The following is a 24,541-nucleotide window of genomic DNA, read 5'->3' as shown; positions in this document are numbered from 1 at the left end:
GAGCAAGACAGTTAAGCCCTGTGTGTCCACTCGTTGTAAATCACTCCGGAGAGCGCCGTCAGCAGAATGTCTAACATGTAAAGGTTTTTTTTTCTCGGCAGAGGCAGAGATCGATGTGCGGATGAGGGAGGAGTTTTCTAAGGTGTGTTTTGAGACGCTGCTGCAGTTTTCCTTCAGCAACAAGGTGTCCACCCCGCAGGAGGGCTACATCTCTCGCATGGCGCTCTCTGTGCTCCTCAAGAGGTCCCAGGATGTCCTCCGGCGCTACGTGGAGGACGAGAGGTTGAGTGGACGCTGCCCCCTGCCAAGGTACACCACACTTAACACCTCTGAGGAAAAATACACGCTGCACCTGCTTTGCCACCTGTTGTTTTTCTTTTACATGTTGCACTCCAGATGTTCCCATCAGCAATTCATCTCCAAACCACTGGTGTTTGTCAGTACGGTCATTTAACCACTGAGACATTAAACAATGCGAAACCAAGACCACCCCGTCTTCAGCAGCGCATCCATCATGTTCCCTTTTCTCTTTTGTAAACAACACAAAACCACTGTATTTATCCCGTTTTACACACAGGAACCACATGTTACGGTTTGGGTGTAACGTTCCATTCTGCATATTTTTCTCTCTTCCCAAGACGCGATGGAAGTTAAATGATTCCCTGGGGATATTGCAATTGCGCCATTAACACAGAAAACGGCAAAGGCAGAGGGATGGTGGGGGAAGTTCAGGAAAGGATAATTAGGATATACACATAAATGCAAGGCAGCTTTAATTCAGACAAACAGCCTATAAAAATAAATTAAATATTTCAAATGTTTTTATACAATGTATATGAATGTAAAAAATGGGAATTTTATGAATTGGATTATAAGAGCATGACAAAAACTAGGAACAAATAGGACTTGGACATGTGTATGATAACATATAAGTGGTTTGAAAGGAAAAATTGGTAACAAAACACAAATCTGTGTTAGATTTTAAAGGGCAACTCCGCTAATTTTACACAACAAAGTCTGTGTATAGGCTGTTTAGAGAAATTCTGTACATGCGGAATAGGTTGGATGTCAGTTTTTTAAAAGGAAAAATTATTTAGGGAATTAGAAATATGATATATTGGATTCTGCTGCATTGACTTGATCTCTGTTGATTGTTATAGGAGTGCACACTAAATATATAAAGTACTCTGGGAGGATTTATAAATGTGGAAGAAAACTGCAGAATTTACAACAAACAAATACTCTGAACATTAATTTTTGTATATAATAAAAGCAAATTCACATAAAACTGAAGACTTATACACACTGTTTAGATTCTGACATGAGCAGGTTTGGGAGTTTTATTTTCTGTAATTTTATCAAACTGCATCGATAAAAGTGCAAAACAAATGCTTTATTTCTGTACACCTAGTCATCGTTATTGAGCACAAATAGGGTCTTGATCTACTTGTTATATAATGTTTAATCTCTTCAGCAACATTTTTGTCTGATTTTGACTGTTAACAATTAGCTTCTTATCTCCTGTATAGTGGATAAAAAGTCAATTTTGCTTTGGTCTAAATAGTCGTGTAGAATAAACCTTTGCCAATCTTTAGTCATTCTTTTCCTACAAACGCTGTTTATGGCTTTCTGTTTTGGCTTGTTTGTTGTTTAATAGTAACTGTCTCATTCACATTCTGATTCAGAAAAGATCTGTTTTATGTACTGCGCGTCTTTAAAGCTGATGAAGGTCCTTGGTCTTTTTCATTTCAGGCAACAAGTGACAGAGATTATCTTTGTCTTGAAAGCTATCAGCACTTTGATGGACTCGCTTAAAAAGACACAGCCAGAAAATGGTGAGTATCAAACTGTTTCAACTATTAAATAGATCTTGGAAAGAGGTGACGCCGTGAAAAAGAAAAAAAACTCGAAAAATACGACAATGCCTCCATATCTATCATCTATTCATTTCAGATAAATGTGTCAGAGTCCAGTTGGGACCATTTTTCAAATGAGTTTTATCTCCAATCAGGGAGGAACTGTTTACATTTCCAGCAAGGTCAATTACAATAAATGATTTTTTTTTTAGCCGTAATAGATTGAAGAGAGACATTCTAAAATTACATTTTTGAAGTGCCCTTCAAAATGTTTGCATTACATTGTCCTTAAACCTCATTTCCATACGCCTGTGGGGATATTATGAAGGAAATGATTTCTCTGATTGCCTTCTATCGCAATTCATATTCTCTTCTCCATCTCCCTCCCATCCCCACTCCTCCTCCTTTTGTATTTCTTTTCCTCTTATTCTGCGGCTCTTTTGTTTACCGCCTGCAGTGGATGGCAACACATGGGCTCAAGTGATTGCCCTGTACCCCACACTGGTAGAGTGCATTACATGCTCCTCGTCTGAGGTGAGCTCGGCCCTGAAGGAGGCCCTGGGGCCTTTTAAAGACTTTATGCAGCCGCCCGTCTCCAGAGTCCAGAATGGAGAGTCCTGACCAGGCTCACTCAAATCTGTTTTTTTTATAATGAAGAAATCTTGAATGTGTCTTCTCGACTCATGTGCACGTTCACAAGTGCACAGACATGAACTTCAACATGAGCCACACCTGCGGTGACATGAAGCAAACCCACAGTGAACAGAGATCCGAGGCCCGCTCGGACCACGCCGACCTTCATACGCATCATCGTATGCTTCTCATGTGAGCTGATTACGCCTCCGCCGCCCCCCCCCTTCCATTCTCATACAGACTTGACTGCACTCTTGTGTTAACTGCAGAGATTTAAAAAAAAATATATTGCAGTGTTGCCTCTGGGTTTAGTTTGTTTTATTCTCCCCTAATGAGGCCGAGTCGATGTACAGTGTGTGGTGATAGTGGTGATGATGTACTTAACAAAAAAATGCAAAAACTGGGCTTTATTGATTAAAAAAAAATAAAAAGGAAGAAAAGAACAATTAGACTTTTGCAACATTTTCAACAGTGAGGATTTTATGCAAGAAAACAAATCTTACTGTAACATTCCATGTCATCTTTAGCAGCCATCTGAGAAGGGATGTACTTGTCTGTATAAAATAAATGGGACAATTCTACGATCAGCTCTGTGCTCCAAGTGTGCTCAGTTACAATGCATGTTACGAAACGAAAAATCTGTTTATTGATATCAAGACTCAGTTTTACTATCAGTAAGGATGTCCACGCAACATATCCTTTTACCAAATGGTTTTAGAGTCCTATCTTATCACATGGGCTCAACCTCATTAAAATGTCCCCACAGCCATGGGCATAAACATATTATAGTTCATTAAGGTGGCCTCGGTTCAAATTTTGGCATTTGTTTTATTTGATATTTCTTTGATCTTTGTTTTGGTATGACTTTTTTATTACAGTTTTTATTATCAAGGGTCTTTAGGCGTTTTAATCCAAGGAATGACGTCATGATTAGATCACTCACAGACACTCCGGCAGTCCCATGACTGAAATATCAAGAACTCAGTGAAATGTAAAAAAAACAACAAAAAAACAACATGCAGCTTCAACTGCTTTTGCCTGCAGATGGTGTAAGTGTTTAAATTGCAGCTGCTACTTTGTTTGCCTGTAGGTGGTGATATTGAAATAAATCAGCTGCTCAGAACCGCTGCGTTTTTTAACAAAATCTCAGATGTAGTATTTACTGACATATTTTGATGTTAAATGTTAAATCTCTTAAGCAGCTTAACCAAAACCCTGACTTTGAGACAAAGAACTGAAAGCAGAAATGTAAACTCATATTCCTTCGATGTAGTTATTTACTCTTGGCTGCAGCCCTCTGTGTGGCATGTGTAGAACTGGTCTGATAATAACTGAACAGCTCCCCCTAGTGGAGAATATGCAACCTGTTAAACAAAAATCAGTATGTTTGTGACTGAGAAACAAGGCAAATATGGCAGGGAAATTAATTTGAAATGCTCTCTAACTGAAATTAGTTCTAATAAATTGAACTCTATTAGATTATTACACTATATGATTATCATAATGTAATGTGGCTCACACTTTTATGTATAAAATGCAGCAACATTAATCCATATTGTTACAGACTTGTGTGCAGGACCGGTTCTAGGCAGCATATATGAGGGGGCAGTCAGAAATGTGAAGGGGGCATCATGTGTACACATCATGCTCCAGCACTTTATTTTCCTGTGCTTATAGTAACGATGCTTTCTTCATTGAAAGGGGTCTATGTGTCCAAGTGGGTTGCACCTTCAGACCTGTCCAGGTGTCCCACCTGAAGACTAAGCTCCTGCTGGTTTAGCTCTTAAGGTCACTGAGGCACGCAAACGCCCTGACCACAATAAGGTGGCAATCCCTCAGGGGGGGAACTGAAAAATAAAAAATAAAAAAATGAATAAAATAAAATAAAACATCCTTCATCCAGATTTCAACCAACAATCCTGTATCGTGTGTCCCTTTTTCGGCAGATTTTTTCTGCTACTGCAGATAATTTTGTCAAATTTTTGTCAAATGTGTATTAATTTGTGGGTATATTAAAATGTGCTTTCTCATCTTCTAAAATTTTGATTTGAGGGGGCAAGACATTTATTTAAGGGGGCTCGGGCCCCTCTTGCCCCAGCGTAGAGCCGGCCTGGCTTGTGTGGGTGGTATTCCAGAAGTATAACATATAACATGTATTTATTCCTTTATTTATTCTTATATAAAAGGTTGAATTTGAGGGACATTTTAAACAGGATATTTTGAACGTAAAGTTTCATCTCAGTGTGTCTTGTACTTTAGTGTCAGTACAGTAGGTGGAGTTAGAGCTGGCAACAGGGGGAAGAGGAGTAGATAACACCTCTTTACTGTTAAAAATCGTTGTGCTCGGTGGCAAATGACGAAATGATGCATGCTGCAGGGACCCTCGGCTTCCTCTCAGTGTCCGCTTTAGGTCCCCGAGCCCGAGTTTCAGATCATCCAGTAGGTCATATGAGGGGAAAGGACCGTTTTGTGGTTTGCACTGAAGAAAGGGAGGAAGAGGAGGAGGGAGGAGGAGAGCGGAGGGAGCAGGTCTGCTTGGGCGGGGTTTCCCTCTTATTTCAAGTCTGCACAGAAGAGGGGCGAAGCGGGAGAGGACGGACCGTCTCCGGCTGCATGGGAATGTCGCTGTAGTCCAGACGGTGCATTTCTTTTACCATATTTTTTTTTTTGCAGTCTCTTCTTTAACATCCTCGCTTCTCAAAAATGTCCTTGTTGACCACGCACTGGCTGAGGTAGTAGTTTGTGCTGTTGGTTGGGTTGTGACACTGCCCGCTATGGAGATGACTGCGCAAGCTACTGCCTTGCTAGTGCTGGTGCCTCCACTTCAGCCGAGGAAAAAAAGCCAGCCGGGCTCGGATCGCTCTTATACGGTTATAACAGGTAATGCACACCGCTAGTGTCGCAGCTAGCCTCCGTTTCATATCCAAAGCTGTCATTTTCTGCTTTTAAACGGGAAATAGCTTGTAGCTGCATTGTTGCAGCCGTTTGATAACTGTATCATGTTTCATCCAATAAAATAGTGAATCATTGTGGAGAAAAAAAAATGCACTTTGTTTTAATTTTTACACACCTAATGTGAGATTAAGACGCATTTACGTGCATTTTATTTGCTACCTTAATGCCTTTTCTTTTGCAGGATGGAGGTTTTTGCATGTATTAGTCTTAAAATCCCATATACAAGTTTGTTTCATTTTGTATGCACATTTTTTTAAATGCAGAATGGAAGTCGATATCGCGTATGGATTTGCATAGTTTTCCACCACCTCAGGCGGAGTGGGCTGTGTAGAAAAAGCATGTAGGTCAACGGTACTGTTGCTATGAGGAGAGGAGTGACGTGGCTCCTGCTGCCCACAGAGGTATCCTACAATACATCTGCTCTGATACACATTAAGCGGGTTTTATGGCTCTCCCCGACGTCCTTTGTTGATAATGCTGCATACCATCAGACACTGGAGCGGATAGTGTGTGCTCCCACTGCACCTAAACACCTCTTCTATGCAGGGCAGACATAAATCTGTGCTGCGCTGCTGGCACTGTTCTAGTAATAATCTGATTATTATGCTAAATCTGGATGGTGTGTGTGCTTCAGTATTTGAACTGTATGGCGTGCACAGACAGACGCACCACATGACCTAACCCCCACAGGCTGTGGTGTCCTCACAGAGGTCTGGGAGTGCATTGCCTGATGTGGGTCATGCGTTGTGGGTTAACCTTTTGAAATCCTCCCTCTGCTGCCCAACAGCATCTGGTTCCTCTGTGTCACATTAGTATGGGCAGTCAGGGGTCTCGTGATGGGGGTGGGGACCGGAATGGGTCATGAGCTTTGATTGGCTGCAGGGGCCGGGCAGCCTGGGTCGATGAAACCATGCATGGGGCTGCAGCATGGAGTCCAGACCCCCACAACCCAGATTAGAGCACGCTGCTCACTAAGTGACTGACTGACGGAAGATTGAATCCTGCATTTGACCTTCCAAGAAGACTCCCATGAAATATTTATGAGTTCACACTTGATAGTGTGTAAGGCAGAGTTATGTTCATCTTGGGCCTCAGCTCAGCCCACTAGCATCTGTGCTGATATTAAACAATAAATTCTACTCCAGAGATGCACGTAGGCTGATAAGCAGTGCTTTTCTCCTGCAGAAAAGGCAGACTAGTAAACAAACCACACATGAGACTTGTGGTTATTGTCAAGCCTGTTGAGTAGCAGTCCTACAGGTCTGCGATACGTATATCTAAATAAGAGTCTAGCTTGTGTAAGGACTGTAGTAATCCAGCCTCCAGGGTAAAACCAAACATCATTTATCATATCCTGACTCTAAAGAGAGGCAGCCTATGGACCAGTGAGCAGCGCAGAGGCAGCCCATGTCCTCATCCATCTTGTGTCAAAGCTCTCATTTGAGCCGGGCCGCAGATAAATCATACTTGAGGCAGCCGAAGCCCTAAAGCAGTTAATTCGAGCCCCCTGTGGAAAATGCCTGCTCAGATGGGTATCACAGCTGCAGCTGAAGCAGCCGCACCCTTGTCCTCACAGGACAGTCGACCCTCGTGTGTGTGCTTTGTGTTCAACAAATGCCTTCACACATGCTGCTTCTGCACTGTTTGCAATTAGTGCTGAAACATTTCGTTTTATTAATTGAAGAGTTGATCGTCAGAAGGTTGAATTCGTCCGAAAAGTTGTCTATCAAGCAAAATGACCAAAATGAGCTCGTTTCAGCTTGTCAAATGAGTTAGCTGGCTTCCTTTGTTTTATCATTTGAAACGGGCTTCAACTAACATTTATTTTCATTACCAAGTAATCTGCCACTTGTGTTCTCAATTAAATGGTTATTAATTTGGCCTATAAAACAAATTGGCCATCACAATGTCTTTAAAATGTCCGAGAGGACAAGGTGTCAGTCATTGAATGTCTTGTTTTGTTCAGCCAAGGGTAAATAAAAACCCAAATATAATCTAAAATATAAAAAAAAATTATTAAAGGACAGAAAAGAAGCAAAGCGAAAATCAAATTCTGTGACCACCAAATGTCATTTGTTCTTCAAAATGAATGTAATTAATTGATTGCCAATTACTTTTCTTTCAATAATCGACCAATCATTGGAGCTTTAATTGTAAATTTGATTATATTTGGCTGTTGGCTGGGCAAAACAAGCAATGTGAAGTCATCACAGTGGGTGCTCAATTATGTTTAATTATGTTTTTTCACAATTTTTATGACATATTTCATGTTCAGATTAGTCAATTTGAAAAAAATCAATTGAATAATCAGCAACAAATAGAGCTGAAACAATACATAAATTGTCTGGTATATAGATATTTTGATAATTGATTAATTATTTAAGCCATTTTTAAAGCCAAAAATGCCAAATAGGAGTTGTTTCTTGTTTTACTGTACATTAAATCGTCTTAATGTGTCGTACTGTTATTCAGATAAAAACATAAAAGATTGGCAGAAAAAATCACTAATGTAAAAGCTTATGTCAAAAAATAAAATAAAGACTAGCATCTTCTTTAATGCATCCTCCTGTGAAAGGCTTGAAGGCCCCAGCAGCATGTCACCTTTCCTGCACAGGAGATGAGTATCTTCCTGCAAAGCCCACTCAGCATCTCCCTCAGATCTATCCACGGGTGGGGTGGGAGTGCTGTAACCTTGGAAAAACAAGCCGCCCACAGGAATGACTGTGTCATCATTGCCGTCATCCAATCTGGACCACACACACACACGTGTGGAGAGTAGGAGTGGAGTGCCAGATCAGAGCTGGCCTGACTGGAGGAGGATGCAGCGCTGGCCTGTGGGGACCAGATGGCCCTGCAGCCCCTGCAGAGGACCCAGGAGTGTGAGACTCCCACGACGGCACTTTGCGAGCATCCGAGTGTGTGGAGGCATTCATAAAGGTACGTATGTGTGGCCTGATCTTCATGTGTGGTGAGGATAACATCAATCAGGCGAGTTATGAAAGTAATTGTTTACAATTGTTATAGACTTGGGTGGTCCATAAACCTTTCCTGGCCTTCTGATCTGCTATCCCTCAGAGCACTTACTCCCCATCATATGTCCTTTTTACTGACTAACTTACATTTAGCTATTTTTCCAACATTTAAAGACAAAAATGTATGAAGAAAAACAAAAGATGAGGTAGGTGATTAAATAAAGAGGTAAAAAAAATGGTAATGTGAATGGGAAAGGCCACAGAAATGTGACAACGTTACATGATCTGCACAAAAAGTGCAAGTTCTTATAGATGCGATTATAGATTATAGATTCTTATGATCCTAGTTTTTGTATACCTCGATGCTTGATCTTCAAAATAAGTCACAAAATGATTTTTTTTTTTAACACTTTATTTGTGATTTTTCAATTATCATACAGCACAATCATATTCTCTGTTTTACAAATAATCACCAAAAAAACAATCCTGAAAACAAACAGAGACGGATCAAGCTCAAAATCAGCGTGACAAACTCCTAATAGACAACAGACAGGAAAAGACAAGAGGAGAAAAACAAACAAAAACAAAACGAAACAACAACAAGTGCACCTAATACTTCATGTTATAGGATTGTTCAAGGGCAGGTGTAATCATTCAGAATTCCAGTTCCAGGCCAGGTAAATTGTTCACATAAGTTATTAGAGGGTCCCAGGTTTTGTGGAATCTGTTAGTGGAACCGTTGAGGGTACATCTGATCTTTTCCATCTTAAGGTTCTGCATAACGTCCCTTATCCAGTGGTGATGTGATGGAGGAGTGGCAGGCTTCTACTTGAATAAAATTAACCGCCTAGCTAATAAGGAGGAAAAGGCAATGACCCTCTGTAAGTGAACAGGGGGAACAGATCCCGTTGGATCAAAATGCTTTTTAAGCAGCAAAATAATCTCCCATAGAGGCCTTTTTCAAAGAAGACCTATTGGAATCTGTCAAGAGAAGCACAGGTGTTAATATTGAAAATTGTGCTTCACTTTCATGGCCCTGCTATTGTGCATGCTGGCTTACAGGGACACTGAACTATAACACCTGTACTTTACTTGCAAAGTCAAAACTGCTTTGAAAAAGGCAGATTTTAACCCAATATTGCCCGAATTCCAGCAAATATCAGATCAAAATTTTGGAGATATATACAAACCTTATAAGTATCTGATAGTGTTGCACACATCACAGTCCCCAGCTGTGATTGTAACAATACTTTTTGATATTTTTAAGGTCTCATTAGGATGTTTCTTTTGTTTTAGCATTTTGATGCTACAATTTTGGGAGTAAATGCAAAATCTGAGATAATAGCAACCATTTTATTTTTTAAATTACTAAAAAGTGGTGCATTAACTCTCCTTGGGTGATCCCTTTTCCTGAGATTGTTCTAGATCCTTTAATCGTAATGTTGAAACAACATGGATGCTAAAAAGAATATACATGTTGTATTTGTTTGCTCAAAGCATTTAAACAACAGGGTGATTCCCTGATGTCTGTTTTATCTTGTGACAGAATTTTAGATTTCAAATTTTGCTTTATTTCAGAGAAATAATGATATAGAAATTGCAGTAACTACAAAATCCAACTCAAAACCAAAGCAGACCGCAGTAAGTTCACTTTGACTTGCATTTCTGCATTGTGTTGAATAGTGAAGACTAGAATAATATAAATGATAAGTTTATTTAATAGGGAAACTATTATCTAGATAGTGATTAAGTAAAAAAGTGAGATAAAATTATGTTATGACTAAAATATAACATTACTTTATAATAAGTCTAAAATACACACATTTTAGAATAGAGTTGTTAAACTCTTTTAAATACACTGATAACAAAATCAATTTGAAAATGTTTATTCACTGAAAACAAAATATAAAAGCTGAAAGAAGACAACAACATTGTAATTACTGTACTCTGTTTTTGCATTACCATTAGAACCTTTTACAGCAAAACCCGAGTGCAGTAACTACATTTTTGGGGTCAAAGGTCAAATAAATCATCATGATTTTTGAGCATAAAAATGACATCATCAATATATGTAGAAATAAGTGTCATATGACTTACCTTACCCATTTGGCTGGCCTGTTAAAAAACTTAAAAGCATTTTTTTTTAAGTCTTACCCTTTGCGTAGTTATTACAGTTAGACTTTGTAGGGCAGTATAGTTACTACCCAATATCAAAAATTGATGTGCAATCAGGAAATTTTTCTTACGATCACTCCAACTTCAAGACTACTTTGCCGTGTTTCTGCAAAATATGACATTAACTCGGGAAGATGTGTACCAAACTTTTCACAGACTTTCTGAGTTGTTCTGACTGGGTGTTCGTCCATTCCGGAGCTCATTTTTCTGATTATTTCGACACCACATGAATGCAGCAGGTGCCCACAGTACTGGCTTTCACAGGGAAATACAATCTCTATAGGGTCCTCTGCATATAAAAAAATATATATTTTGTATAACACTATACCCACGACATAGTGCCACCATTTTATTTTTTTAATTACTAAAATGTGAAAACCAAAAAAGTGGTGCATTAACTCTCCTCGGGTGATCCCTTTTCCTGAGATTGTTCTAGATCCTTAAATCGTAATGTTGAAACAACATGGATGCTAAAGAGAATATACTATATGTTGTATTTGTTTGCTCAAAGCATTTAAACAACAGGGTGATTCCCTGATGTCTGTTTTATCTTGTGACAGAATTTTAGATTTCAATTTTTGCTTTATTTCAGAGAAATAATGACATAAAAATTGTTCTGACTGGGTGTTCGTCCATTCCGGAGCTCATTTTTCTGATTATTTCGGCACCACATGAATGCAGCAGGTGCCCACAGTACTGGCTTTCAAAGGGAAATACAATCTCTATAGGGTCCTCTGCATTCTGATTCACCTTTTATTACTACTAGTATATAATGTAATGTAATCAGGCTTCCTTCTCACAGCCCATAGACTATGGAATACATCATTTTTCATATGATACCTCCCTCATGAACTATAAAGGCTTCATCCAGCGATTTGATCCTTATCTTTGCTCTCAGGTATGTGGAATCATGGCACATAAGTATCGACAAGTTTCACCTACAAATAAAAGAAGTTGTTCCTCATTGTTCCACGCCCGCTGTTACTTCTTTAAGTGAGACACTGAAGAGAAAGACCAGTTGAAATGGGGACGCACATCTTTTGTCAAGTTGTCTTTCATCACTTCAGTGTGTGCGTGCTTCAGTGTCAAATTACGGCCCTCACAGCAGCCTCCGCCATGAAATCTTCTGTCAGGCTATTCTGTGAACTGATAGCCTTCATCATATTGCTCTGGGACTCACTTGACACAGTTTGTCAGAGTGGTGATGGTCTTATTCTATACAGTTACTGATGCGTGAGTGAGCACAGAGTTCTTACAGAGTTTCTTCTAGGACTAAAGTTCCCTTCTGGGTTTGACAGTCAAACATCTGAATAAACAGGATTTAAATCCATCTAAGTAGCAGTTTAACACAGACAGGCCATGACATTGGAGAGAGGAATTTTAGGATAAAAAAAAAGCTTTAAAATATTATAAAGTCCATTCAGTTACATTGCTGTTGTTGGGCTACAAACTCATTTTTCTGTTACTTTTTTAGACTAGAATAGCCTTTTTTGTCATTGTATATATATACACAACGAAATTGGAGTGCAACTCCCATTGGTGCAAAATAAGAAACTCAAAATATATATATACATACACGGGAAAAAATAGAAAATAAAAATAGAATAAATAAATAAATAAAATAAAACAAACTTTTCCCAGTTTGTTTATCTTCCACAAACTCCCATTCACTGAAATGCATCCCAGAGCAATGTATCTGGGGTTTTTTTGTCTACTCATTCACTTCTCTATCAAAAACACAGTAGAGTAATGTAGAAAAAAAGGTTAATTTTTATTATTAGAGCAGAAAAGTGAGCATTAAAACCATTATTACACCGTTCCTTGGTTTCCAAAACAGTACAAATTACATCTTATGTTTCAGTCAGATGTACATCACTTACAGTTAAAGAAAGGAGGAGAAGAATTCACAGAAAACATTATTTACATTTATATACACTTAAATTAAGTTACTCTGTTCCATGTTTCACCAGCTTCAGCCACTCGGACAGCAGTTAAGATACAATAATGGGCGCACATTAGAAGTAGAAGCTGAAAACTAAACTAAAATGTGTGAAAACCACTGACTCGGGGAACAATATTGATTGTAAATACACCTAAGGTAAGTGTCGGTTATGTCATTGTCTTATTTATACTTCCTCTTTAGTGACACATTAAAAATCAGAGCGTTTCTCTTTGTTAGAGGCACCTGCTATTCATAAGGATGGATTAATCTTAATAGGGATAATACATCCAACTGATACTGACAAAAGGTAAACATCAGTGCATGACTAAGGGTTTTTTTCCCCAGCATAATACATATAAAAAAATATATATTTTGTACAACACTATACCCACGACATAGTGCCCGGTGGGGCTTTTTTTTCCTCCTTCAGTTCTTTTCTGGAAACCTTTTAATGAATCTTGCAGGAACAGGAGCAAAGCATGACACTGTAAGTGAATAATGGCACAGGAAGCAGCTGATGATGCACCTGATGCAGCTTGCAAACAGCCACTCAGAGACGACAATGACGATGCGTAATACAATAAAAGGAAGAAAATCATGAGGTAGATGGCTGATGGTGAGTGAGTGCAACAGAAAGACTTCTTTTGTTTTTTTTCCTTCTTAAATCTCAATGTAATAGGATTTAATAAAATATGACAAGAGCGGGGTCACATTTAGCTGACACCCGAATCCTGTTAGTGTATTCTTTTTTTCAAAGGTTTTCTTTAATTCTTTCAGAACTGTGTTATAATGCAGAGAGTGCACATGAATAAAAATAACAACTGCAGCATCAGGAGAACAAGCTGACATACTGTCTAAAGAAGTTTTTTTCCTTTGGACAACAGACTAACAATTGCAGAACGTGGCTAATTTAAAAGCTCTACATGGAACAGAGGAGGCATGATTCATATTTTCAGGACATCAGTCTTTAGGTTATTTTTGTAGGTTTTTTTTTACACTGTACAACCAAATACACTTATCAAATGTTTTACGGCTTGGACTATTTACATTTTCACATTTATAAATATTGTGCATTAGTTAGTACTAGTAATCCTGAGATGCCTATCACCATCTCGTCTATTAGAATCTATGCTCATTTTCCCACAACAGGGTTTGTGATGGCTTTCTCGAGATTAAAAAAAAAAAAAAATTAGTAGTTCAACCCTTCAACGGCTCTTTTCATGTTTCTTTTCTATAAAAACAGACAAAAATCACCCTAATTGAGGATGATCAAGGGCAGACAGAAATTCCATTTCTGTGGGAGACATCTTGGATCCCTTTGCAGGGGAGAAAGTCCACTTTCAAGCACTTAAAAAAAAAAAAAAAGAGCACAAGGGGATGAGGGGGACTGTCAAGGCAGGGTTTATGTTTCGGTGGTGGTTGTAGCTTAGCGTTAGTTCTGCTTGTTGCCGTACATGAGGGGAATGATGTAGACAGAGATGTCGTCTCCAGAGCCTAATCTGTCTTTGGATATCCTCCAGCCTCGGTCCTTCAGCACCCCTCGCGCTTTCATTATGAGGTCTTGAGCTGCCATTGTGTACCTGACATAACAAAAGTGATAAATGATTAAGGTGTAGTCAAAACACGGTGATATACAGTGAGATAAATGCTCAAATGTGACAATAATCATGCATAGTTTTGGACTATCTGCCTGCAGACGGAAAAAATATTATGGGGAACTTTGGAAACTAAACACACGGGAGAAGAGGAGTCAGAGCCCCACATAACAGTTTTACAAGCTTTTCCTTGACACCAGACACTGATTTATCTAAATGTTTGGAAATTTGCATAATTACAACAAGATAAGAGCGTTCATTCTCGACAAATAAGAGCAGGGTGAGAGGAAGTTCAGGCCTGACTGGCGGCCGCAGCTGAGTGATGAAGGAACGTGCCTGTGCTGGTCGTCGGGGTCACAGTTCGCCAGGAAACAGGTGACAGATTCGGCTACTTCCTGGTTAGAGAGGACGTCCCACAGACCGTCGGTTCCCAGCACAAGGACGTCATCGGCTCCATGCTCACTCTGCGCCAACGGGTAGACTTTAACCTGGAGGTGATGGAGGGGAAAAAAGAGGCAAGGGTTGAGAGATGGATGATTTCTAGGAATCATTTGAACCTGCTGAATGAATTTCCTATGATGTCACATAATGGCTATGTAGAAGGAAAAATATAACCTTCTTGGCGGAGGTAATAAGGACTGTGTCCAGGTCGGTTAGTTGGTTTGTGTCTTTGTCAGCATGGTTACAGAAAATTACCAGCCCAATTTTCATGAAACTTTATAGAAGTGTGTAGCATGGGCCGAGAAAGAACCTTCAATCCTGTGGTTGTAGGGCTGGGCGATATGGACCAAAAGTCATATCCCCATATATTTAGGCTGAATATGGATATACGATATATATCACAATATTTTTGCAAATTTTCAGTCAAAGTCGAAGCCAAATATGACATGTCACAAGTAGTTCTATTGAGTTTTTTATTTAAGTGAACTTAAATACTGTATAACAACAGGAGAACTTTTTTTTCCAAATCAAAGCTCCATAAAGTGCACATTTAAATAAAAAAATATCTTTTAAAAAAAATAGCCTGTGAAATAAAATAACCAATCTTTTTCAGCAGTAAATATATTTATATGAGAAAAGAATCACAAACATTACAAAATAACTAAATATCAGCATTTATATATAAAGAAAGAAAATTTTTTTAACTATATCGATATATGCGATATGGTCTAATTCCAAATCACAGTAAAAAATATATTGATATACCTTTTATATTGATATATCGTACAGCCCTACGTGGTTGATACACAAATGACTAATTATTAGATATATTATTATTATATAATTATATTTAACTTTCTCGCCACATAAATAGCCTAAATTAGCTGCTTTTATGTCTTATGTATTTTGAGGGGATTATTACTCCAGTTGCTCTGCATCGTTTGTATTCATGCTTTGTACATTGTATTGTATTTTATTTTGATGTTTCCAGCAGTCTTTTGTATCCAGTGGCTATTTTCAACAAATTGAAAATATGGTCGGTGTCAGAAATTGCCAAATAGGACCAGTCAGCTGCTTGTAATTAACAGTTTAAACTATTTAATATGAACATGGCATAAAATCTATGCAGTGACCCCACTTCTCTCTCACACACACACTTCTACCTGGCAGCAGCAGCAGCAGCAGCAGATTTTCTCTTGGTTATTTTGTCTGTTTAATTTTTTGTTAATAAATCATTGTTTTGCACCACTCCTTACTTTGTGGCAATTATGTTTGATAGCCTTTATTGGGAGCCTTTGGTAGGGGTCGTACCAAGAGGTTCAGATTACCCAAATTGTGAAAAAATCCTATTTTTTTTCTCTAATGGTATCCAGGCATTTGGATAGTTTTGGTTCCACTTGGTTCTGTAAGAAGATTTTTACCTATACGATAGAACAAAGCTAAACAGAATTTTATTTGTGGTGCTCGAAGTCTTTATACTCGTCCTTATGCTACATTGATTTGCAGTTAGTGTATACGTATAATACTTGTAGCGTCAGACTTCAATCAAACTGACTTAAAAAAGACATCACCAATTGATCTTACAGAACTTTATAGAAATTGGTAATTTTTCTTTCCTGTCACTGTTTACAACAGTCCACAATAGTATAACTTTTGTGTTGAATATAATTTATTCTGTCACTTTTCTTAGATACACACTACATAATGAAAACCTACTTGGAATCAGTTTAGAATTAGGACAAAGCTTAAATAAACATGCTTATGTTTAGCAGTTAATGCTCACCATAGTTTCATGTGTTAGCATTTGTTAATTAGCACTAAATTTCAAATGCGTATGAGGATGATGGGAATGTCAGTTTTGCATGGAATTTATGCAATTTTTGCAACTGAATTGATGAAATGCTAATATGATCACCAAAAGCATGAGGGTTGCCATATACAACCTGCAGTCACGCTGCTAGCATGACTAAAAATCCAACAGCAATATCCATCAGTGTTCCTGTTATTCTGGATAATCCACAGACTTCACTGTCACTGTGTTTTATTGGGCATTATTTGGTAGAAAGCTAGAAGCTTCAGTGAAAACTGTCCACACCAAGAAGTGTGGATTATTCAGAGAAACAGTGACGTTGTTTCTAGAAAGACATTTGACTGCACCACAAATAGAATAGATACCTAAAAAAGCATCAATCTTTCAACAGATGTGTTACTGTGGCAACTTTTATGTGCCACACTCTTTTTTTTATTATACTACACCTGAGCAAAAATATACTCTTAAACAGCAAGCAGGATAATGCCCACTGGCCTTGGCCTTGAGGGAAAAAAAACTGTCTTAGTTCAGCTGCTTCAAGAAATTCCTTGGCTATCGTGGGGGAGTTGCCTTTCTGCAGCAGACACACCGTATTAATGCAGAGGCTAAAAGTGCTAAAAGAGCACAGCATGACTACAGCGCCTGTGAAAGAGTTTGTAAAGGAATCAGAATGACCGCCATGAGGATCATGAGCCTCAATGTGGTGAACCTTGTGATTTGAGTCAAGCTTTGTAAGAGAGAAAAGGACTGCGGCAGTTCCTAGAATCGATTCCAAAATAAGGATTTCAACAGCAATACATTTTCTCTAGAGGAGGGGTGATGACACAATCGTTTCATATTTGACCCAACGCCCATATTTGATGATTATCTCATGATAATCTGATGACTTGTCGGCTTTTTTTCCTTTATAACTTTTCACAATCCCTGCTGAACACTCTCCCACACCCACACATTTCTTTATATAATCAATTTTCCTGCATTTAACATCCATCAGGACGTCTAATACTCATGTTTAACATGTCTTACATATACTAATTATTTGTTTACACTATCTTAAACAATAGTGACATCAAGCATATTAAAATAAATAAATCTCAAAAGAAATGTAACATCAAAAAGGAGGCTGAACTATAGCTGAACTCAAAGGGCAATGAATTAAAGATCAAGAGAATTCATGGGCTCCGTGACTACTGCAATCATGTGCGATAGACACTGGGAAGGAAAGGAGTCATTTGAGAGCGACGGCTGGTGGGGAATGTTAATGTGCACGTTGACCACGTAGTTCACAGTGTGGACTGTTAATGGCCAAAGGCATTTTACATCGTTACCTCTGCACTCTGGTTTGATCAGCAGGCCGAGGTAATGAGGTGGAGTAAAGGGAAGACACACTCTGCTATTTATGATGTGAATCACACTTCCATTATTTAGTTTTGTTTTCTGTCATATGCTCAAATGTTAATGGTGTGATGTGTGTGATGCTTGTAATGAATATAAAAATTATAAACGTGAGGTTCTGCCCTCAAGATCATTCAAACTCTACTTCAACTAAACTCTACTTTTTACCAAATACATCACAAGACATGCATTGTGTTCTTCCTTTTTATTTTTTATTTTTATTTAAGCAAAAGTATCTTGTCTAGAAGATAGATTCTGTGGTTGCACAGATGCTTGTAATGAATATAACAATTATAAACGTGAGGTTCTGCCCTCAAGATCATTCAAACTCTACTTCAAAAGAAAAACTTAAAAAGGTCAGTTTTTGGACAGTCTTTCAAATCAGGAGTCAGGAGTTTGTTTGTTTGTTTATTTGTTTGTTTTACCAAATACATCACAAGACATGCATTGTGTTCTTCCTTTTATTTTATTTTTTTATTTAAGCAAAAGTATCTTGTCTAGATGATAGATTCTGTTCAATTAAAATAGTGAAAATGTGGGAAATCAGTAATTGAAGCTACAGTTTGAGACTTATTCAACTGTAAGTAGCAAAACTCTTATGTATAAAGGATAATGTGAATGAGTAATTTCACTTTGTCTAAACCATGAATTGCTCCATTGGTGTGTTGGCTACTGTTCTGAAGCCTCAAATTTGGCATTTTAGCTGTTTTTTTTGGCACCTTGCTGCTGAAAGAGCTGCTGCTTCCACAGTTTGAGGTAAATTAAAAACAAGTTCACAGCTGTTTAAATGCACACACATTGCTACACCTTTATCATGATTGAGAGGTTGCAATGGTAGCAAATTGTCAATCAAAAGGTAGCGAAGCCCTCAAGCCCTGCTTTATCATCTGTTTTACTCTAAATTGGACCATAATTTACAAAATTAACACCACGCTGTATTGAAGAATAATTAAAACTAGAAATTGAGACCAAAAAGTCATTAGGAAAATGTTTGCTGAGGTAGTAAATCAAGTGAGAAGTATGCGTAGTTTCTCATAGACTTCTATACAATTTGACTTCTTTTTCAATTTTCAGACCTGGAGGTTAAATCTACACTGCAAAAAAGCCAACTTGTATTTTTTGGCCTAAAACAGTGATTTAAGTTGGTAAAACTTGGAAATATAAATTACTGACATTTAGGCCAACAATGTAAGTTAGCACAACAAAGGAAGCCAGTTGTCTGCTCAAAAACAAGTTGGTGAGTTGTTGTTACTTATATCTTTAAGTTGGGGTTCACAACAAGGGACAATAGTTCTGCTAACTCTTATTTCTTTGTTGTGAAATTCGGTCATTAGCGAAAGCTAGCGGCTAACTAAATGCTAACGGCTAACTGATGCTAGTGGTGGTGGTCACAACATTAGCTGACATTTCACAGTGGCGTTACAATCGTGCCAATTCAGCACTTTGCAGAAGTTAGCAGAAGTAAGGATTAAAAGTTATTACAATGTAAAATTATAAGTTAGTACAACTTACAGTTGAGTTGACAAAAATCTGAATTCAGAGTTGAGCAACTCACAAGCAAAACTTAAAATATTTAGTTTAATTGTCCAACTTAAAATTTTATCGAAGTTTGTTGCCTTGAAATTTTGAGTTCACCCAACTTTTCTTTTTTTGCAGTGTACTTCTTTTATACAGTATATGGTCTGACACACTGTGAAAGAGGACATATTAAAGGACACAATTCAAAATGTTTCCTACCTCTGGGCAGCAGGACAGGAATGGCTTTATGTAGATGTTCGAGTCGTGCACTTTGAGATTGTGGTCCCCGAGACCTCTGGTGACCCCGATGGTTGCCAACACACGAGCCTGCAAGAGATCAGAGGCAGGTGAAGTCAAGTCAAGTCAAACTTTAGCACATTTAAAACAACCAGGGTTGACCAAAGTGCTGTACAGATATCACAGTTGCAGGAAAATACGGTAAAAACTAAAATACTAAAATACATAAACACAGTGCAACAATAGAATAAAATAAATTAAAAATATAATAAAATAAATTAAAAATTTAAATAAAATTTTGTTTTTGCAAGATGTCCACTTAAACTTGATTAAAAGCCAGGGAGAAAAAGTGTGTTTTTAAGGAGGATTTAAAAACTTCAAAAGATCTTTCAGATCGGATGTGCCAGGGCAGGTTATTCCAGAACCTTGGGGCCGCTGCCACAAAGGTGAAATGCAAGTTCTATTTGTGTCAAACAAAGCAACAATGAATTATATTATATATACGTATTTTGAATTATTAGAACTTTAGTCGTATTGTTCGTAGAGTTGTGGAAACCTGTCAGACATGTCGAGCTGGTCGATAAGTCGTCGAATAACATTTTGACAGCTTTGCAGGTGTTCCTGAAAACATAATTTGATCCCAAACTAGTGCGCCTATATGCTTTTTGCTGTTGAAATAAAAAAAAGGTGTTTAAAGGCAACACTTGTATTAATTTTTTCTGTCTTATAAGAAATAGTTAATGTCTTGAATCTAGTTGGTGAATGGGTTGTGTTGAGTACACCAGTTGTACTTCCCCCGAGTTGTTGATGGAGCAGAGAGAGCAGACGAGGAGACGGTGGAAGAGTCAAATGAAAACACTTTATTGTTTTCTTTAAGCGCAGTTCATGAAGTGCGGAGCTCAGTTCAATACATACATCAACCGGTACATAAGAAAAGGCTGCTCGTTGTCTAGCGTGGTCTTGTTAATATAGCATGCTTCGCTGTGTCTCCTCCTTCTCAGTTAGGGTGTTGTTTTTTGTCTATTTTCCTATGTGTCTGCATGTTTATCTCAAAGTAAGGTTTTGATCAATTACTTCTTATTCTTGTAATTTTCCACTGTCATGTCTTATCACTTACAGTATCACTTACAGTATGCTTTTCAAGAGTTGAGTTCCTGTTTTGTCTGGTGTGCCCAGAAGGTCATCTCGAGTTGAGTTCCCGTTTCTCTGGGGTGCCCAAAAGGTCATTAAGAATTGGGTTCCTGTTTATCTGGTGTGGCCAAAAGGCCGTCTCGAGTTCATCTTCTAACTTCCTATAAGACTTGTAGATATGAATCTATGTGTGTGTGTGCCTGTGTCTGCAACATATGAGATGTGTTATGTGCTTATTACAAAATCATTTCTTAATACTTCTTCTATTCACTCAAGCTTATATTACCTTTAATGCTGTTTGGTTAATGCTGCCCTTTTAATGGTTAATGCTGCTCTTTTAATGCTTCTGATTATTTTTCTTATAGTAGCTTATTTACAATCCCACAGTTGAATCTAAAACAATATTACTTTTGTAAAACTTACAAAAAGGTAAATACACTAAAGGTGATGCTAATACGAGTCAGGAATGCTAACTTCAATACATTTAGTCTCAAAATGCCAGTGACTAATCTTATTTCAAGTAGGTGGTGGACTTAAATCTAGAACAGTGTCACAATTATAGAACTTAAAATTAGTTAAATACACTTGAAACAAACAGGATGAAAAAAAAAGATACTTTTGAGGGGAAAATACTATTTTTGAGGATAACAAGCTTATTATGAGACACAAAACATCACAATTCTAGTCAAATATAGCTAAAAATGAGTTTTCGCAGCTAATTTCAAGATCACTAATCTTGTAAGGCTTAAATATAATGTCTTATTTTAAGAAATCTTACCAAGAGAATTTTCACTTGTTCCATTGGCAGATTTTTTTGTGCTTATTACAAGCAAAATTATCTTGCATTCTTTTTTTTTTGCTTATTTTTGGAGTGGCCTTTATTCCAGTGTAGTGTTCGTTTCCGGCAGGTTTCTGGAATATATGTGTCTGTGAAACAAGATGTTATTGAGCAAGAGCACATATGCTCCTCACAGTTCATTAAAGTTGTATGTGGCTTCAGTGAACCTTCTGTGAGTCTATTGCATTCATGGCTGATAATTGTAAAGAATAACCTGCATGAACACATCCCAGGTGACATTACGCTGACAGATACAGGCGACTCTCAGTGGGAATCTTTATCTGGATGGATGAGCAGCATTTAGGCAAACAAACACAAGCCCACTGTCAGCATCTTCCAGTTTTGTGAGTGCCTAACGACCGTTCCCCAGGCCCCAGAAGCCATCAAACTCATTTGTAAGCTGTGCAAAACTCCATTTGATTCCTACTGTCTGCACAGGTCGCCGCCACCCGCCTCTAAAAATGGCTGCTGGCACAGGACTGGGGAACTGGGCTAATTGAATCTACTGTAGCTCTTATGAGGCAGGGCGGCACTTAAGGCCGGGGAGAGGAGTGCAAGGGCGAGCGAGGGCCCGGTAGGAACGGCTCTGGATCAGTATGCAGCACGGAGAAGGAGACAGAGAGGTGGAGGGAAGAGAGAGTGTTTCAAAGTGGTGGCAAAGCTCCTCCGGCGGAGAAGGGGAAACATCCTGGGATTAATTGTTGAGCGTTGGGGCCCAGCAGGCTGCGCGCCGGGCTTTGAAGTGCTCTGGCGTTCCTCTCCCTTGCACAAAGCCCCCTCACTCTATCTAGCCATCCATCTCCGCGCCTCACTTCAAAGGGAAAGGACGCAACGTGGGCACGGCCAACTGTGCAGGGGTAAAACCCGAATGTGGTTGCAGGCAGAGAGCACTGTAGGGTGACATCTGCCCCAGTCATCAGTCAAACATAAATCTACTGTCTGCCTGTATTAAATAGAAAACCGGAGAAGGCCACAGTGAGAACATATTCAGATCTATCATGTTCCCTCTCTGACCTTTTCAATGCAACAAGGACAAGATGCTGCACACCACCACATGTGCAGCATCACGGAGGGAAATGTCATGAACAGTGAGCTGAACCTGACCTTTTCTTTTGTGTAACATGTTGGGAAAAAATGATCCAGCAAGTCAGTATTTTAGCGACAATATAGTCCAATTAATGTGTCACTTTTGGACACTCTATACTTTCTTTCATAACGAATGGAATGTCGCCTTTGACTCCTAGCTGCTTCTTTTTACCTGAGTAAGGACATAAAAGACCATTAAAGCAGAGAGAGATATTTTCTGTGCTATGTGTTGGTGCAGGAGTGGAAACGTTGTGAAAAAGAGGCCAGGAATGCTTTCCACTGGCTGGCTCCTCCACACAGTGACAGGGGGAGTGGGGGGGCTGACTAATGGTGCCCTGGTGAGCTTTGATTACAGGCGAGGCACACAAGGCCGTGGGAGTAACTCTGTCAGCAAGCGGCCGCCGAGCACTTCTTACCTTCTTCCCTTCGCCGTAGATCAGGGGAAACTTTAGGTCATCGTCCTCGATGGTTTTATACGCCCTGCACAGAGGAGAGAGGACACTTTAATGGGTTTTTGCTTTATGGCAGGCAGTGTACACGTGCCCTGGAGATGCATCGCCCCCGCGCCCCCCGCAGGCCCTGCTGCCGAGCCGGCTGGCACAGACAGAAAGAGTATGCTAGGAGGGAAAAGAGAGACAGCGAGGGAAGAAAAAAAATCCTCCCAGACATCACACAGAGAACGACACAGTGCCTGAGCATATTTCTCTTTTTTAAATCATCTTGTAAAAGCCTCCATAGAGACGTCTATGAATGTGCGAGACACTATTGTGTCATAGAAACTGTTGGTTTCTATGACTGTCTGCTGCAGTTGTGTGTGCGTGTGTATGTGCATGTATGTATCTTGATGTAAAGCAGCTGAATGATGCAAGACTATCCACATTTACATTCCCCGGCTCTCAGAGCAGTGTTTAAACTTCCCCAACTGATGAATAATTTACCGTCTTCAGACTGGGACCAGACAGAGCTGCAGTACACGGAAAAAGACTGTATAAGACTGTATGTTTCCATGCCAGGACTGATACACTTTTCACCTTTATACTGTAGCTCAGAAACTAGCTGTATAGAAACCCTGCACTCTTGATTACAGCTAGTATACAGTTCTGCTTCAGAGGAACAGCTGTGTCACTATACAGTACCAGAAACATTACAAATTGCAGCCAATTTTCCAGGAGAGTTGCCAGGACAAAGTTTTCCATTCGCAATTCACACCAGGTGCTACGAATACAAAAATCTGGCGTCCTCACCTGGATCAAATAACAAGTTATTATTTATTTTAGCCTTTAGACTGGAGGAAATGAAGAAGGAAATGTTCCTAAAAATCTTTTGAATTGAATTTAGAGTCGATTTAATGTTAAAAAATATAGAAAATAGTACATATCTAGTCAGAAAAGGAAATATATAGCGTTATTTTTTACACATCATGTGACCCAGGCCTGCCCCACACACCTTATCCAATGTATTTCAGCTGCTGTGAAGCAGATTAGCAGGGACCGGGATGGTTTTTACATTACTGCTGGTTCCACTCAGAGCGACCATATGTTTCCACCTTAGGCGAGCGCTATACTGCTGCACTCAGCACTTTTTTAACAGTGTGCAGAGCGAGGACTATCACAGCGAACGCAGCCCACAAACACAGAAATACAGTCTGCAGCTTGAGACTCTTCGGAGCGGTGAGCTGTAACAACGTAAGAGAGTTTCCTCACTAATGTTTGCAATATTCATGGTGTGGAAAAACCTCTAAAACAGCAGTTTGATGATGTAAAACCTAAACAGAGCGTTAAAAGATACCCTAAATTGAACTTGGGCAGGTCTTATTTCTGCTACCAACTTCTTTCACTTGAGTGTTTCACCTTCAAGAAGTGTTAGTCTCCAAAAAATACTACTACACAGACACACTCTTTATGTCATTATTTCAAAGATGTCTTGGATGAAATCCCCAGAGCCTGCAGCCGGGGAC

The 24,541-nt window shown here is 38.9% G+C and overlaps 2 protein-coding genes across 3 annotated transcripts in view; one reads left to right on the top strand and one right to left on the bottom strand.

Annotated features, from left to right (window-relative positions):
- mon2 (MON2 homolog, regulator of endosome-to-Golgi trafficking) overlaps window positions 1-3,076 on the top strand; it is a 61,132-nt gene extending 58,056 nt beyond the window's left edge. For both annotated transcript variants that reach the window (XM_059334598.1, XM_059334597.1), the window contains 3 exons: window positions 102-309; window positions 1,753-1,835; window positions 2,314-3,076. In XM_059334598.1, coding sequence (XP_059190581.1) covers window positions 102-309; window positions 1,753-1,835; window positions 2,314-2,477 — 455 coding nt within the window. In that variant the 3' untranslated portion in view covers window positions 2,478-3,076. The remainder of the gene's footprint in view (window positions 1-101; window positions 310-1,752; window positions 1,836-2,313) is intronic.
- Window positions 3,077-12,343: 9,267 nt separating this feature from the next.
- Window positions 12,344-24,541, bottom strand: part of ppm1h (protein phosphatase, Mg2+/Mn2+ dependent, 1H) — a 52,370-nt gene continuing 40,172 nt past the window's right edge. The window contains exons 7-10 of the mRNA XM_059334514.1: window positions 23,001-23,064; window positions 19,512-19,619; window positions 14,465-14,616; window positions 12,344-14,113 (exon numbers count right to left, since the gene is read on the bottom strand). Of these exons, the coding sequence (XP_059190497.1) occupies window positions 13,966-14,113; window positions 14,465-14,616; window positions 19,512-19,619; window positions 23,001-23,064 (472 nt within the window). The 3' untranslated portion in view covers window positions 12,344-13,965. The remainder of the gene's footprint in view (window positions 14,114-14,464; window positions 14,617-19,511; window positions 19,620-23,000; window positions 23,065-24,541) is intronic.

This window comes from Centropristis striata, chromosome 6 (assembly GCF_030273125.1).
Source record: "Centropristis striata isolate RG_2023a ecotype Rhode Island chromosome 6, C.striata_1.0, whole genome shotgun sequence".
Taxonomy (NCBI): Eukaryota; Metazoa; Chordata; class Actinopteri; order Perciformes; family Serranidae; genus Centropristis; species Centropristis striata.
Note: the sequence above shows the minus strand (reverse complement) of the source record. Positions and strands in the feature narration are given on the sequence as shown.